Here is a 15755-nt window from a genome sequence, read left to right on the forward strand (position 1 = left end):
TGCTTCTCTGTTCCCCTGTAATAAGCGATGATGGAAATGACAACGTAGTGATACAAAAACGTCAAAATATGGTTCAACATGTTTGCGACCATGTAATCGTTATGTATTTTTGAAGTTCTGGATCATTTTCAAATGAGTGTGAGCCACATTTTGGAAACATCATAGAGTATGCTTCAGAATAAGCTCTCTTCATTGTATTTCTTTAGAGATAAAGGTGTTTAATACTTGAGGCACTATCAAAGATGAAATGGCGGCTAAACGTTTGTAGTTACATAATTTGCTGATTCGTCACGAAATACAAGGTTCTGGACAAATAGTACACGATTTCATAAACTTTAAACTGAACGTTTGTGCAAAGTCCAAGATCATTCCGTAATTGGTGTCCCTCATCTGTCATTTGCAACGATCTCAACTTGACATTAGACAAGCAATCTCACCAAAGAACGCCAAGGAGAAGCAAACAAGAACTCCAAATGCGTTGTAGGCCTATGGGTCCACGTTGATTTAGACCCAACGAGGGAAACCTTGTAGAAACGGATGGATTATAGCTTGTATATTTGCGTAGTGTTCAAATTCAGCAGAAAAACGGAACAAATCAACGAGTCATACAAGCAAGGTTGATACCGAATAAAGGCTCCTGTTTGGTTTGCAAAGGTAAGACAGTAGAGGTGGAAATACTTCAGTAGATGATGGAAGCGATATACATGCATCAGTTTTGCTGATCATCTAATAAGCTTTTTAGTCAACTTTGCTTATCTATTTGATTCCATTTGAAAATCATAGATGAGATTCAATTTCATGGACAGAGATAGGAAGAAAGGATCTCGCTTAAAGTCTTCGTAGCGGTGGGATCCCAAAACTGGGGATTTTGTATAGAATAGGTTGTTTTTGATCTTGTGGGAGAATATTCCATTTTTCTCAAGTAACACCCTGAATAAAAAAAATGAAAATGTAGATACACTTGTCCAATCCCGAGAGATCGAGTACAAGTAATCCACACTGGCAAAAGATGTCAAATGTGCAAGAAAATTACCCAGGCCCAAATTTAGAAAGGACACAAGGTAAAAGAATACCCAATCCAGCACTATTCATTACAAATACTTTGGCCATCCGCTCATCCTATTTGAGCAGCTTGTGCACCTGAATGGTGGGGTTAGGTTAGCAATGGATCTTGAGCCACATTTTTGCCCACTGCTTTTGTTAGTATAGAAAGTAGTCAACGGTATATGTTAACAAAAGTATATAAGGCATAATGATTCAAATGCTTATTGTTTGACGTAGAATTGTCAGATCAGTTTCGCCATCATCTTGAACCGACTTTGCAGCGTTTAGCAGCCCTCGAAAGATCTAGTTAGCTGAAGAATCCAATAGATTGATATCACAAATCACTCGGTGCTAACCTCAGACCAGCAACCGAACAAAAGCATGTTTAAATTTATTGCTTTTGTTTTGGTTGGAGAAGAAGATGGTATAGATGAATGGGAAGTGCAACCAAACCCACACATGACGGCTTTCTTCTGGTTCCGCCTCACTCTTCATCTACTACTTAATTCTCTTTTTCTTTTACCTTTTCTTCTTTACTTCTTTTTCTTTCTCCTTGATATACTCTCTCCCTCTGCTTGAAGTTTCACAAAAAAAAACTATACTAACGTCATGAAAAAATCCAGTGATGCCATAGTCATATATCATCAGGATGACTCTGATCAGAACGAGAGCGATTGCAGATCCTCACCAGATATATCGATAGAGGTCGAAAAGGCCATAGATCAATCAACTTCGCCAAAATCACCACCAACACCTCAGCCTATCAAATTGACATCCAAAGGGGCTATTCAATTGACCAGCTCACCCAATAATGCGCCATCCAATGCAACTACAAATGCCATATTAAACCTCAAGATCAACCCTTTCTTTCATGATAAACGCAAATGGGACGATTCATTCACTGTTGCCGAAAAGAAGGAATTGACAGGAAATATTGTCAAAGCGGCCAGTAGGACCTGAGATATTCATGATGCGAGCCAGTGCTAATGGCATTTTATATAGGGGATAACGATGGTGAGACGTATGTCACGCTGCAAGAAGAAGAATACACAATTCCCAAATCAAGCAACCAAGATGAAGAAGACGACAGCCAAGGTAAGAGTCGAGAGACTACCATCACTCCAATCTTACTGAGTCATGCACATAGAGAGCGATGATGTTGATGCCTTAAACAAAAGACCTGGCAGGAAACCAATGGCTGATGAAGAATCGCTATCTGATGTAAGTTCTCATGATCCGCAACTTGGCCGTTATATTTGGCTAACATGCTTAAATTAGCCTGACCAAGATCCCAAGGTGAAACGAAAAGCACAAAACCGCGCTGCTCAAAGAGCTTTTAGAGAAAGAAAAGAGCGATATGTTAAAGAGTTAGAAATTAAGATTAAGCAAGTACAAGATGCTCATTTAGTGGCCACTGCTCAGCTAGTGCGAGAGAATCAGCAACTAAGAGCCATCATATATCGATTGGAATCCGAGAATTATGCCCTCAAAGGTATCCCCATGCAGTCATACCAATCACAAGCGCCGCCATCTGTACATCAACCTCCACCTCGCACCACCTCCAATTCGAACAACTCAAATTCCCCTTATGCCAACATTGCTCCTCTCTTACCACAAACACCCAATCAGCAGCCATTATTACTTCCTGCGTACCTGTCAAATTCGCCAACTCCCATGTCCTCTATTCTCCATCCAACCTCATCGTCCGTGAACCAAATGATGATGCTGGCCTCCAGTCCCATGCAGCAATATCCAATGTCACCTGTTGTGTCAGCTGCTATACAAAGCACATCCCCTACTCCATCAGCAAAGTCAATATCCAAAAAAGTGTCCTCCAAACAAAACAAATCGACTCCTCCACCTCCACCTACCAACAACCAACCATTGGAATATACCTTCTCAATCAGCACACCCGCTTCATTGAGACCCAATGGAGGTGCCAGTAGTTCTTCCTCCTCTTCCTCAAAGCACAATAGATCAGAGCCCGTAGAATTGGTTCAATTGTATCCACCCGGCGGAAATCATCGACCCAATAACAGCAGCAGTAATACAGAATCGTCGCTGAAAAAGAGTGATTTGGTTATGTTATCGCCTGGAAATTCACAAAGTAACAACTCAGCCAAGAAAGCTGCCAGTGTGACAAGTGTCAGTAGCAGTGGGTCCCTTTCCAACGCCACTGTGCCATTGACATCAGCTACTACCCCATCTTCCTTGACCAATGGGTATCACGACGATGCTAGCAGTATCATGAGCGACAAGACCAGTTCAACAGTCAATACACAGCAGCAACGCAGAAAGATGCAGCAGTTGGAGATTGACATGTTTGATTGCCATATTGACACTGAGGGCCAATTATTCTGTGAGAAACTATATAACGAAGTCTGCAACGATGCGTTTGATCGATTACTATCTGAACCCTTGTTTGATCAAATGGGGAAGCTCAACTTGTCCATCAGCAGTTACCCTGTACCAATCGTCACTGGCCCCATGTCTTTTGAAGAACAACAACGCATCAAGGGCAAGAAACAAGATGGATCTACTGAAGAGACACATGCTACAACGGAGAAGGATGCGGATACCAGTGTTCGAGCGGATAATGCATCCTCTCCGGCACCTACAACAACACCTACATCAACAATGCCTTCCACAAAACCAGCAGCCAGCAGTAGTAGTAATACATCTGCCCACCAAAATCAACAAAATCAGGTTCGTTTGTTAAATTGCCCCGAGATCTGGTTCATTTTGAATCAACACGACAAATTCAGTAATTTCACTACAGATCAGCTCTGTCAAGCTGTCAAAGAGCTCGCTAAATGCGCTGACAGTGGGCCTGTGTTGGAGGAATCTGACTTGTTCAATATTTTGACCAGAATGGATCACGGGCATTTGTAAATTGTAATAAAGTGTATAGTTATAAGTTTAAATTGTCTTTGGTACTGTGATCCGTGATACTTTTGACTGTTGCGCTAATAGACTAGGTGAATATCCATAGCATGAAGCTGGTTGCCGCAGTGTAGGATCGACTTGTTAATACGTATATCATAATTGATTCCGTGGGATGAGCATGAAACAATATCTCCGTTTATAAAAAAAAAATCAATTGCTGTCAGAGTATTGAGCAGATTTCATATAAAAGGTAGAATTGATACGAGTATTTGTCATATCAAAGCCGAGGAATTGCTCTATTTATAGACGTTGAACTTGTTTAAAAAAACTTCAATGGCCTAAATGAGAAAACCACAGAGTTAGAGCACATCATTGAAAGGAGGGGACCCTGCATTCAAAGAGCCATTGCATTCCATTTGCTTTGAAGAGGAAAAAGAAGGGTTATTTTTTCCTGAGAAAAAACCAGCTCAACAAATGTATGTTTAGCGATATCAACATGCATTTGATAAGTAAATTGTGAATCGCACGAGAAAACATGTAAACGGGTTGTTGGTGTTCACCTGTCAAAAACTCAGGTCTCCGCGGATGGGCTTCAAATAGATCAAAAGGATGTCTGTGCATATATGGTCAGGGCCACGGTATGTCGTCGCTATGGTAACTTGGAAACATGTGTATGCACATCCAGTCTCGACACAAAAGTATAATTTTCAGGGCCTATATAGGTTGTGTGTATCTCATCAAACATACAAGGCTTGTTGATCCTATCTTTCGGATATTTAACCCAAGGATTTGCTAACCAACAAGTTTCACAGCGTCTATGCAAAACTGATTCGAAGCTAAAAATACTCTCCAACATATAAATCGGCCCAAACTAAAAGAATAGCTTTTTTTTTTCCTTTCCATTCAACATGTTTATATCTAAATATCTTCAAAGATACAATACTCCTATTGTGCAGATCGTACTCTTAGGCCTTGTGTGTCTGTGTTGCCCTGGTATGTTCAATGCATTATCAGGTCTTGGTGCAGGTGGCTCTATGAGTAGCAATGTGGCATTGACAGATGCTGCTAACGGTGCTCTGTATGGCTGTTTTGCCATTGTGGGATTTTTTGCTGGTTCAGTGACAAATACATTGGGTGTCAAATACACATTGACCGTAAGTACATGCGTAGCAAGTTGATAAGCAAAGCACTCATTTCTTTTGATGATTAGGTTGGATCTGTTGGATACGCCATCTATTCAGCTGCGTTTTGGGTATATGATCGTAAGCAAGTGTCTGGTTTCGTGGTTGCAGCAGGCGCCATTCTCGGCTGCTGTGCCGCGCTCTTTTGGAGTAGTCAAGGTGCCATCATGATGTCTTATCCTGAAGAAAAGGACAAGGGAAAGTTTATTGCCATCTTTTGGGCTTTGTTCAACTGCGGTGGTATTCTGGGTTCATTGATCGCACTAGGTATGAACTTGGAAAACAATACTGGTGGTGTCTCCACTGGCACATACACTGCCTTTGTCATTGTCATGTTGATTGGCGCTGTTTTCTCTCTTACATTGGCAAATCCAGGTAATGTTGTCCGTGCAGATGGCTCACGAGTAGCTATTGCGAAAGCCACTCACTGGACTACGGAACTAAGAAACGTGCTCAAGGTCTGGAAAGAATGGCGTATGCTTGCTTTGATCCCTGCTTTTCTTGCTTCCAACTGGTTTTACGCATATCAATTCAGAATTAACTCCATTTACTTTGATCCCTCTACTAGAGCATTGAATGATTTGCTGTACTGGGCTATGCAGGTCATTGGCTCCATGCTGATGGGTTACTTGTTGGATTATAAGGGTTTTGCTCGTCGTACGCGTGGTTTGATTGCCTTAGGACTTTCGTTTATTTCCTTGATGGCCATTTGGGCAGGTGGTTTCGCTTTCCAGATGACCTTTGATGCCGACTACAATGATCCAATTCGCTGGACAAGCAGCCGTTTTGGTGGGCCTTTCGTACTGTTTATCATGTATGGCTTTTCTGATTCGATTTACCAAACCTACTTGTACTGGTTAATGGGTGCCATGTCGAATGACCCTGCTTTGTTGGCTCGTTATGCCGGCTTTTATAAAGCCATGCAATCCGCTGGTGCTGCTGCTGCATTCGGTATTGATTCCTCAACTATTCGCCTTAGATGGGAGTGTCTCATCTGTTGGCTTTTGGTGTTTATCTCCTTTCCTCTGATCTTTCTCGTTGCTAGCAAGGTGACTGAAACTAATGTTGAATCGAATAGGCTAGAGGGTGATATTTCTACTGAGCAAATTTCAGCTACATTTGCTGTGGATGAAAAGCCAATGGAGAATGTAAAAGACCTCGCCTAAGAAGCTAAATCATTTTTGCTCACTAATACTACACTGTAAATACATACCTCTGATTATCAACCGCATAATATATCCGTGTTATTATAATAAATAATGTAAATAGTCTATTCAGTTGAAAGTGTTATAGTGTCATAAGATGAAAAACTATGAGAAAAACAGAGTGACTAATCAGAAATCAGAAGCCCCTCCTCCAAGAACAAAACGCATCTTATTCAACATTTGGTAACGATGACCTATAATAAGAGAATTTTACCGTAACGAAGCGATGGTGCAAAATCGTAGTATTCAAGCACCTGATCCAACATTTGATAGAATTGAACTTAATGAGCGTTTTACCGTAGTACCGCGAAGGTGCAAAATCATAGCATTCAAGCAAAAAATTCGGCCTTTCTTTTCATAAAAATTTACTTTTTACCAAAACTAATATGCTTCCTATTCGAATTAGAGATTGCACACGCTGCAAAAGTGCCCTTACAGAAGATTTCAGCTACCAAAGGTGTGATTCATGCCGTGTAGTAAACGCTACAAAGCAAAAATACAACCAAATTGGGCAGTTTTCAAGCTTTAATATCTTGACGTGTAGGCCTTTCTGAGCCGCTGGAGTGACACCAAGCAATTGCACTCGAGTAGCAGTAACTTCCTGACACATTTGCTCAACTTTTTGGGGGACTAAAAAACATGGCCAAAAATCGATCAAAAGCCATGAGGGGTACCTTATGGTTTTCATCGAAAATCAAACAATCGCATTTTTCACCTTGAAAGTAAAGACTTCTACTATGGTATGTATTGGGTCAAAATGTTCTCTCGATGTAAAGCAACTTCTGAAATCACTTTTATGAGGCTTTCATATGCAAAATATGGCTATTTTCGCTAAAAACTACATTTTAAATCTCACCAAATTGCTCAATAATTTCATTAAAAACACTTGCTACAATTAGCACCACTGGAAGCGCCTTGAAAAGTGCTTCAAGAATGTATTAGGAAGCATCGGATGATCATCACATTTCTATAGTCGAATATTACAAAACCGTTCTATCAAGTCAAAAAAAGACAACATTCGGCCAATCTTGAGCACAAAAAAATGAGTTTGAATCAGTTTTGGCGGCGGAGGAGCTGCTGCTGGCTGACTCAAATGCCTTTCTGATGATGACAAAGATGATTGCGATGCTAATTAATTGTGGGTTATTGATTTGAATTCGAAAGGACAATCGCTTAGCTTAAATGTTTTTTTTTTGCTTTTGTTGGTAGTTTTTTTTCTTCCTATAAATGAGTCTTTTGCTATGATAATCTCTAAAAAAAGTCGCTGTAGATCTTATACAAGTTTTGTATTCACGTTGGCCAGCAACATCAGCGAATGGTATGATAGTTCAGCTGCCAGAAAATGTGACACAAACAGAAATCTTTTCCACATCGTCTCAATAATAGATTTCGTTTGATATCAGTGTTAAGCAAAGGGGGTGCTGAGGGGGGATACCCCCCCCTAACCTTCCTGACTCAGATATAAATATTAATTGATTGTTTCAAATCTACTTAATATACCAAAGCTTTGTTCTCTCTGATTTGAAATGTCTTCGGTGAAAACCTGCAGGGCGACGCCGTCATCGAGCGAAGCGAGGTCGATCGGCTAGTTCAAAATATACAATATTATTTATTGTTTGGAGTGAAAAATTTGCAGTACGCAGCAACAGGTCTCATCAAAGATATTTATTCACATGCAAATATCGTATACTAAATGTCCACGAAATTTTCACGCATCGCTATCATTGTAAGACATACGGTGATAATGATTATGCCATTTTCAATAATGTCAGCCAATCGTGAAAACTAGGCAGATATACCCTTAGTTACTATGAATCGAGCATGACTATTCTTAGCTTACTCTGGATTTTGTCTACAAGTAAGAGATGAAATATTAGTATCATTTACTTAATACAGCTGAACAAGAAATACTTACATTTACTTTTGTTTGTACTTTTGCTTGTATGATCTAGAAATGTAGATTCTACTATTAGGCTGCTAAATCCAACTAAAGATTGGACGCTTCTACTCACGTCAGCTTGTAAATCAAATACTTTCGACTGCATTATACAATGGTGGCACAATCGTTAGCACTGTTTGCCACAAAAAATCAAGAAAATATGTACTGACCCATTGCTGTAAATCAAAACTAATATGGGTACACTATTTTCAGTGCGCCTGCATTTCATACTTACAGTATTCTCTGCTGCTTTTAACTGTTGTATGAGTAATGTTCGATGAGCACATTAAGTATTTCAATGATATAAATGGCTGGAAGTACTTACTTGGAGCCGCATATCTTCCATCTGACATAGGATGCAACAAACAATATTAGAACAATTGATTTTGTATCTATCCGCCACTTACAATCTGGCGCATCTGGTGATGGGTACACCATTTTAAAAGGCATGATTAGAAACAACATTTTGTTCACTTACCTCCTTTGCTTCAACTTGCAATTGCTTAATTTCCCTTTGGATATCTATCAATGTAGCATCTTGTTCAGATTTGCTATTGTCATTTGGATCAGTGTTACTGTTCATGTTGCGGTAATAATAGTATAGATTTCTGACGAATATAAAACGCAGAGAAAGATGAAAGAGGAAATACCATATATCAAAAACTATTTATATACTCTGTAAATGTTTCGTTTGGCAACAATAAGAGTTACCGCCTAAAAAAGATTGATAATACCTCAACGTACAAACAAGGCCTTTGCTGCATCGCCATCATAAAAAATGACTCTCTCATTGACAACAACATCAATCGCTGAAACTCAAATATAAACTTGGTGTATTCACACATCTAACTGTTCCTGAATCACAATATCGTAGGTTGAATTCAGTAATAAACTATGCACATATGGAGCATATGTAAATAAACTGTATCCTCATGTAAGCGATAGCCATGATATTCACATAAGCTAAGTTTCAGTAAGCTATTCTCTATATGTCAAAAGATAGCAGATAAGGAATGTAAGTAATTAACGTTGCCAAGAGCAACTAAAGATATTTAGACTGATCATCTATATCTGAAAAAATTACCATTTAGCATAAGCGAGGATTGACACTAAAACTTAGCATGAGAACACCATTCTAGACGGGTGTGTAAGCAATCCATAAATCATACATATAAATAGCAGTAGACATTCACTCTTTCCTCTCCTCTTCATCTGATTTTACTAAAATAAACTTATATCCATTCTTACGTACTTTCAGATTTACAACAAAACTGCTTAGTGGCTATAGTTGCAATGAGCCCGGCGCTCATTCAAGACTTAAGTTTGCTTTGGCTCACTCCATAATTCTTTATATCGTATCTTACTGAAGCAATTTCGCCGCTAGCAAACTCATTTGTATCAGCACCATCAAGCTAATAGCTCAGAGTATATTAAACAAAATGCCTATAAATATCATTCGGTTTTTGATTGACAGATACATAATACCATCTCACGTTATTTCCAATGACTTTAAAGAACTCTATAACAATCGAGATCGAACCAATGGCCTTCTCATTCGCGACTATGCAAATCAGTCATTATGCCAAACCGCTTTGCTTGCCTTATTTCTTTACGGAATTACATATGAAAACGGCCGTGGGCTCTTTCGCTGGCGCAGCATTGAGCACGACCAAAAGTCGTATGCGAACAAAGAATAGCAAGCTATTGAACTTTTTTTTTTGAAAAATAAAGGCATGCTTTATAGCTACTGTAAATGCTAATTTTTTAGGTTGCTAATTACTAGCAACGTCCAAACGTATGATTTTCAATAGTAGGCATTGTTTCCGGCTCATAATACGCTTGTACAGAATTGAAATGCGCACTGAATAGACTATTTTAGTGTACTACTGCTGTCCTCATTACTAATTTTCCCGGATAACAAATGTAAAAAAAAAAATTCCTCACATAAAACTGTGTCATGAATTTCAGATCAAATAATCTGTTGTTGCTTAAAAGCACGCATCCTAGGTTACATTCATTTTCTCCTCAGGCCACTCTCACAGTGTAGCAGCATAAATGATGCTTGTTGTATCACATCACATCTATGTTTACAAATCGAGTCAGTTGTATGTACACAAATGCCTCAAGAACTACAATAAATTCAATTTCGCCAATGTCAAGATGTTGAGATCAACCTACAATATATGAAACAAATCGACTTAGCTGATCTCTCAACTAGCTGTACTAACAATGATCAATAGGTTCTAGCGGCCTGCTATTTATATACCATCTCAACGTTGTAGTCATTGAGCAGGGATGTATAATAGCACTTAAGTTAGTTGGATGCCCTGTCATAAAGAAGTCCTTTACTTTCGTTTTAGACACAATTGACAACTGATTACTCCATCAACTTTATTATTACGAATTCATCATAATTGCACTTTGTTGTGCCAGAAGGGCTACAACTGTCTATAAAAATTAAGGTATTCTTGATGGGTAGATATGTCTGTGTTGTGCAACAACATGGACAAGCTATGATAATTGAAGTGCATCTCAGCTATCTAAATACTGAGGTTCACCAGATATGATAAGCGTTGTACAAGATAAATTGCTACTTTGGCATTCAGAACTTAGTATAAATAGAATAACTCTTGTCTTCATCAATAAATCTTTAGTTTTTTGTGTCTGATCTTATTCAAATAAGTCTTTTCTTGTTTTTATAATATTGAACATTTTTTATAAGCTACAAATAATAATCTTTTTATTCTTTGTGCTTAACACGCTTTATCTTATTTTTGAATAAAGAAGGATTTAAACTGTATTCATTTGGCTACCCTTTTATTACAAACACAAATTCATGGTATTAAATAGAAAATCAGCTAGCTATAACCCTTCGGTTCTTCAACCCCTGAGCCAATCAAATCGCCTGAAAACTCCGCTGACCTAAAAAAAATTTGCGAGGGTTTCCCCCTGTTCTGATGTGAGGCAAAATTTTAAGCGCCGCTATAATAACAATATAGCCGCTGCTATCATCAAATTTCCCCCAAGTGCTAGAGCATGCCTTACTTACACCACCTAGCTTTAAATTCTGGCATTAAGACCCTCAATCATCACTAAAGTAAGTAGCGATAACCAAGTGGAGGCAGCCTATCTACCTCCTAGCCTCGGATAAAGTCTTGTTGAGCTTCAGGGATAGGCACATCCACACAACGTAAAAAAGGTATGCTTCAAAGAAACATAAACATAATAAAAGAAAGAAAAGAGCATATTACTATACGAGTATAGTAGTATGTAAGCAGAAAAGATACATTCACACGAAGCGAGTCAAAGAAAAGTATAGCAAACACAACATCAAAGATGTTTAAAAAAGCTCGTTGCTGTTGCAAGAAAATGCATACATGAGCATCAACGCGCATGGTAGTAATAGTCGGATGTAAAGCAACATGACACAAATACGCACAACTGCAAAAGCAACAGTGGTATTATAAGTTTGCAATACAACATAATGACTAATGTTGTTTCCTGTAAAGCTACAGAGGAAACACTACCAACAAAAGAAAAAGAAGAAAAAAGCGCAACAAGGCAAACATCATGAATGCATTATCACGAAAAAGGAAGCAATAATATAAACGTTCAAAGAAGTTTATATCATTGCGACCAGAAGAAAGAAGATACTTACCACTTACCACAGCCACAGATAGAGCAGAGAACGAGCATGCACCAAGTACAGTAGACCAGGAAAGACCAGATTAGCAGCAGCAGCAGCAGCAACACCAGCATCATAGAAAAACTATAGAATGAACGCCATCAGCGGAGCACAGGCAAAGATCAAAGAAGCTACTTACTGCTTATCACCAACAGAGATAGACCAGAAGAGTACAGGTAATCACCAGAAGTAAGCCAGACAAGAAGCATAGAACAAATACAGCAGACCGGGAAAAACCAGATTAGCAGCAGCAGCAACACCAGCGCCATCGAAAAATCGAAGAATGAACAACAACAGAGACCAGATAAAGACCAAAGAAGCAACCACCAGGCATGATGAACCAAAGAAGCAGACGGCAGAGGTAGCAGAGAAGTAATGGCAATAACACCTGCATCAAACAGTCAAAAAGAATCATCAAGACCTAATAAAAAAATTCAATTAATGTTAATTCTGCGCCTTCCAATGCTCGTTATCGAATGGTACCTACCATATTCCACTTGAAAGAAGCAGTATCAAGGTTTTCCAACAGCACAAGACAGTGTCATAACAAGTTGAAGTGTTATTATCAATCAAACGGTTTCCAGAACCGACATGATGGTTTGATACTAAACGCTTTTTGCAAAAAGGGAAAAAAAACAGGAGTATGGGAAAATGAGAGGGCACCCTATCCAACGTCACGGCTAATAGATACTGCCTCAGTGTTCTGCCACAGCATGCTGTTGCTGCGGCACTCGAATTTGGATTCGTACAGTTGTCATTTTCGTGTTCAAACTTGACTTGATCTCACATTCTTTAAACGTTTTTGTTAAATTTGATTATGAAAACTGTCGTTGTCACACCCAACTTTCTAATACATCTCTAGAGAACTAAAGAAGCCGCGTCGAATGGTGCTAATTACTTTCAGCTTTCAGACCAAAAATAATCAGCAATTTTCAAAAACATGAAAACAGGTTTTCTGTGAATATGTCAAAATTTAGCATACGAAGATATTACAGAAAGAGTTTCCAATGTTGCATTCCATCTTTACAGTCAATTTGATCTAGTATATATCATAGGAAAAGTCTTCATTTTTGACGTGAAAAACGCGACCATTTAATTTTCAAGAATTTTCCCTTGCTAATACTCATGGAAAAATGAGAATTTTTATGAATTTGCAATAACCCTGTGGAATACATCCACTATGATCTGCATTCCGACAGTTCATCCAGTTACCAGCAGAAGATTTAGATATAAACTGTATGTACACTGGATTAGATGTATGATATCGATGCATACTATAAGAAGATATGGACTTCAGATACGCTACTAGTACTATAAGATTCATACTAAATAAGATATAGGCTATAGATGGCACCACGGACATGGATGGCGCTATAGACTTATACTTGTATTCCGGCATTGACTACGGATGTTTACCATATCTAGATAAGCACCAAGATTAATGCAATATGAGCTTGTTGCTTCAGATGTGCACTTCATGATCCACGCTATAAGACACATGCTTATATCCGTGATACTAGCTACAGATACTTTATGTACTACAGACTTGTACTATATATGAGACATGCTATAGACATGCATACGATATGCTATAGACATGCCATATATCCAGATACATGCTAAAGATGTATGCTTAGCGATATACACTCAGATATGTACTATTAATATAGACTAAGAAGACTGTACCTATCGGATACATGCTACTACTAGATCAATATTAATTATCCTTATAGAAAGGATAGATCAGGGTACTTCGGATGAGAGTCTAATTATTCATCCAGACAGAGCTAAATCATGATTAGCTTGCTGGAGTTGTCTTTTAGCATGATTAGATATTAGTTGATCTGAGTTGACTTATTTGTCAATCTAATTAATAGAACTTTTATCCATTGTTATAGTATATAAGAAGGATCATCTACCTGGCCAGTAGAGAGGCTTCAGTTTGACTTTACACCTGTCAGTTTGATAATAAAACATACTTTTATCAAGTTGACTTTACTGTTTTTTTTATTCTTTTTTTTCCGTGAATTTTAGTCTATAAAGCCTCAAATTCCACAGCTGTTTAGAATATGGATCATCTCTGAGAGGCAAATGTATAATACAACGTATAATACAGGAGAAGGATTGACCAGGAGTAGAGAAGATGCATGGTATATTGAGATCTCTTCTTTCAAACAGTACAAAGGAACACGAGTGATGCCATCAAATGGCTAATTTGTATTCTGGTTGTTCCTGAAGTATTGAGGCCATGTTTTTTTTTGTCTCTGAAAGCGAATTTCAATTCTGACAAATGTTATTCCTTCAAATCTACTATGAAAAACGTTCTCTTCTGTGTTTAGGATAAAGATCATCTCTGAGAGGCAAATGTATTAGGCGTTGTATATTACATAAGAGGATCTGAGAATGAGCTGAGATGTATAGTAGAAGTGAGAGGTCTTTATTCAAGCAGCACGAAGGAACATGAGTGGTGCCATCAAATGGCTAATCTATATCCTGGTTCCTGGAGAGTGGTAACCACCTATGGCCTTTCGTCCCTGGAAGTGGGTTTCACTTCCGACAAATGTTCTTCCGTCAAAGCTATTAGGAAGAACATTCTATCCTAAATCATCTTTGTTGTTTATCCTACTAAACTCCAGATTAGAATAAGAAGAAAATGGATAATGTTTATTAAGATGCCATTCAATATACTATTTATATATGCTATTGTTCTATTGTTTTTCTCCTGTCAGACTCAATTCAGATCCGAATGTCAGCGCCCTGATCAAAATGTAACCCCAAATTGGATCGCTTTTAATTTAATGTCAATTTTATGTACCAACGTTCTTGAGTCGATCCATTGTTTAAAATAGTAAAGCCCCAATTCCATTGTTGCAATTCCACTCGAATTTTGCATCGATTCAACATCAATTGGTTTGTATCTAGCCTGAGTCAAAGTCCAGAGTCAAATCCACAGTTCAAATTGATAATCCTTGGCTATCAGCGCGCAGTCTCATTTAGATCCCTGACTAATTCATCGATTCAACAACATCGGTTCCAAATATTGATTAGATCTTCGGCTAAACTTGACAAGAGCACCACGAGTACATGGATATGTAACAACAACAAAATAGAAACGACACCGATGAGTAAACGCCAACATTGATTAGCAACGCACCAGATAAAAATTGCATCGACTAGAATAACAGTATCAACGCACCATCAAGAGATAACTTACAATTTTATAGCAATTATATGAGTGTATCAATGCACCAGAACACCACACCAACGAGTAACCTTTCAAGTAAGACATAGTAGTAGATAAAGTATAGAATTACACCTTGAATCCACCACCTTGCGTCTTTTCCATATAAGGTATATTGCCTTTTCAGGAAATCGAGATAGAGCTAAGTAACCAAAAAAAAATACACACGTATCGCAATGTCGTGCCTATATTTAGGTTTAAGCCAGATTTGAAGAAAGCGACTAAAAGGCGCCAGCGTATACTCCTCCTCGAAGGTTCCGGAAACTGATGGCAGGCATTGATCTGATTATCAGTTGCTATATCAAGTACTATATCTACTCGAAAGTTCCATTGATTAAGTAATTATCGATCGCAGAAATAGTATAAATATAAGTTGTAAATGCAATCAATAAACAGTATCTTCGAACATAATCTCAATCTATTAGTTACACTCTAAGTTATTTGTTAACTCCTACCATTGGATTTATTTGTCAAGACGACAAAATTGTCAGGGTTGAAGGGTATTCTGACAGTGATTTAGATCTGCAGGATATCATTGACAGACTAAACACAAACAAGAATAAGAAGCGCAGGT

General features: G+C 38.3%; 3 protein-coding genes across 3 annotated transcripts; all 3 read left to right on the forward strand.

The window, feature by feature from the left end:
• Positions 1-1653: 1653 nt before the first annotated feature.
• ATC70_012226 (uncharacterized protein) lies at positions 1654-3936 on the forward strand (the record flags this gene model as incomplete). Its single annotated transcript, XM_064831407.1, has 4 exons — positions 1654-1993; positions 2047-2139; positions 2192-2265; positions 2323-3936. The coding sequence occupies 4 exons, from the start codon at positions 1654-1656 to the stop codon at positions 3934-3936; spliced, it is 2121 nt and encodes a 706-aa protein (XP_064677687.1).
• A 902-nt stretch (positions 3937-4838) lies between these two features.
• ATC70_012227 (uncharacterized protein) lies at positions 4839-6277 on the forward strand (the record flags this gene model as incomplete). The annotated part of the gene is made up of 2 exons (XM_064831408.1): positions 4839-5084; positions 5141-6277. 2 exons carry the CDS (start codon positions 4839-4841, stop codon positions 6275-6277), a joined length of 1383 nt encoding a protein of 460 aa, XP_064677688.1.
• A 5754-nt stretch (positions 6278-12031) lies between these two features.
• Positions 12032-12316, forward strand: ATC70_012228 (uncharacterized protein; the record flags this gene model as incomplete). Its single annotated transcript, XM_064831409.1, has 2 exons — positions 12032-12116; positions 12186-12316. 2 exons carry the CDS (start codon positions 12032-12034, stop codon positions 12314-12316), a joined length of 216 nt encoding a protein of 71 aa, XP_064677689.1.
• Positions 12317-15755: the final 3439 nt, after the last annotated feature.

This window comes from Mucor velutinosus (genome assembly GCF_035048745.1).
Source record: "Mucor velutinosus strain NIH1002 chromosome Unknown tig00001569, whole genome shotgun sequence".
Lineage (NCBI taxonomy): Eukaryota > Fungi > Mucoromycota > Mucoromycetes > Mucorales > Mucoraceae > Mucor > Mucor velutinosus.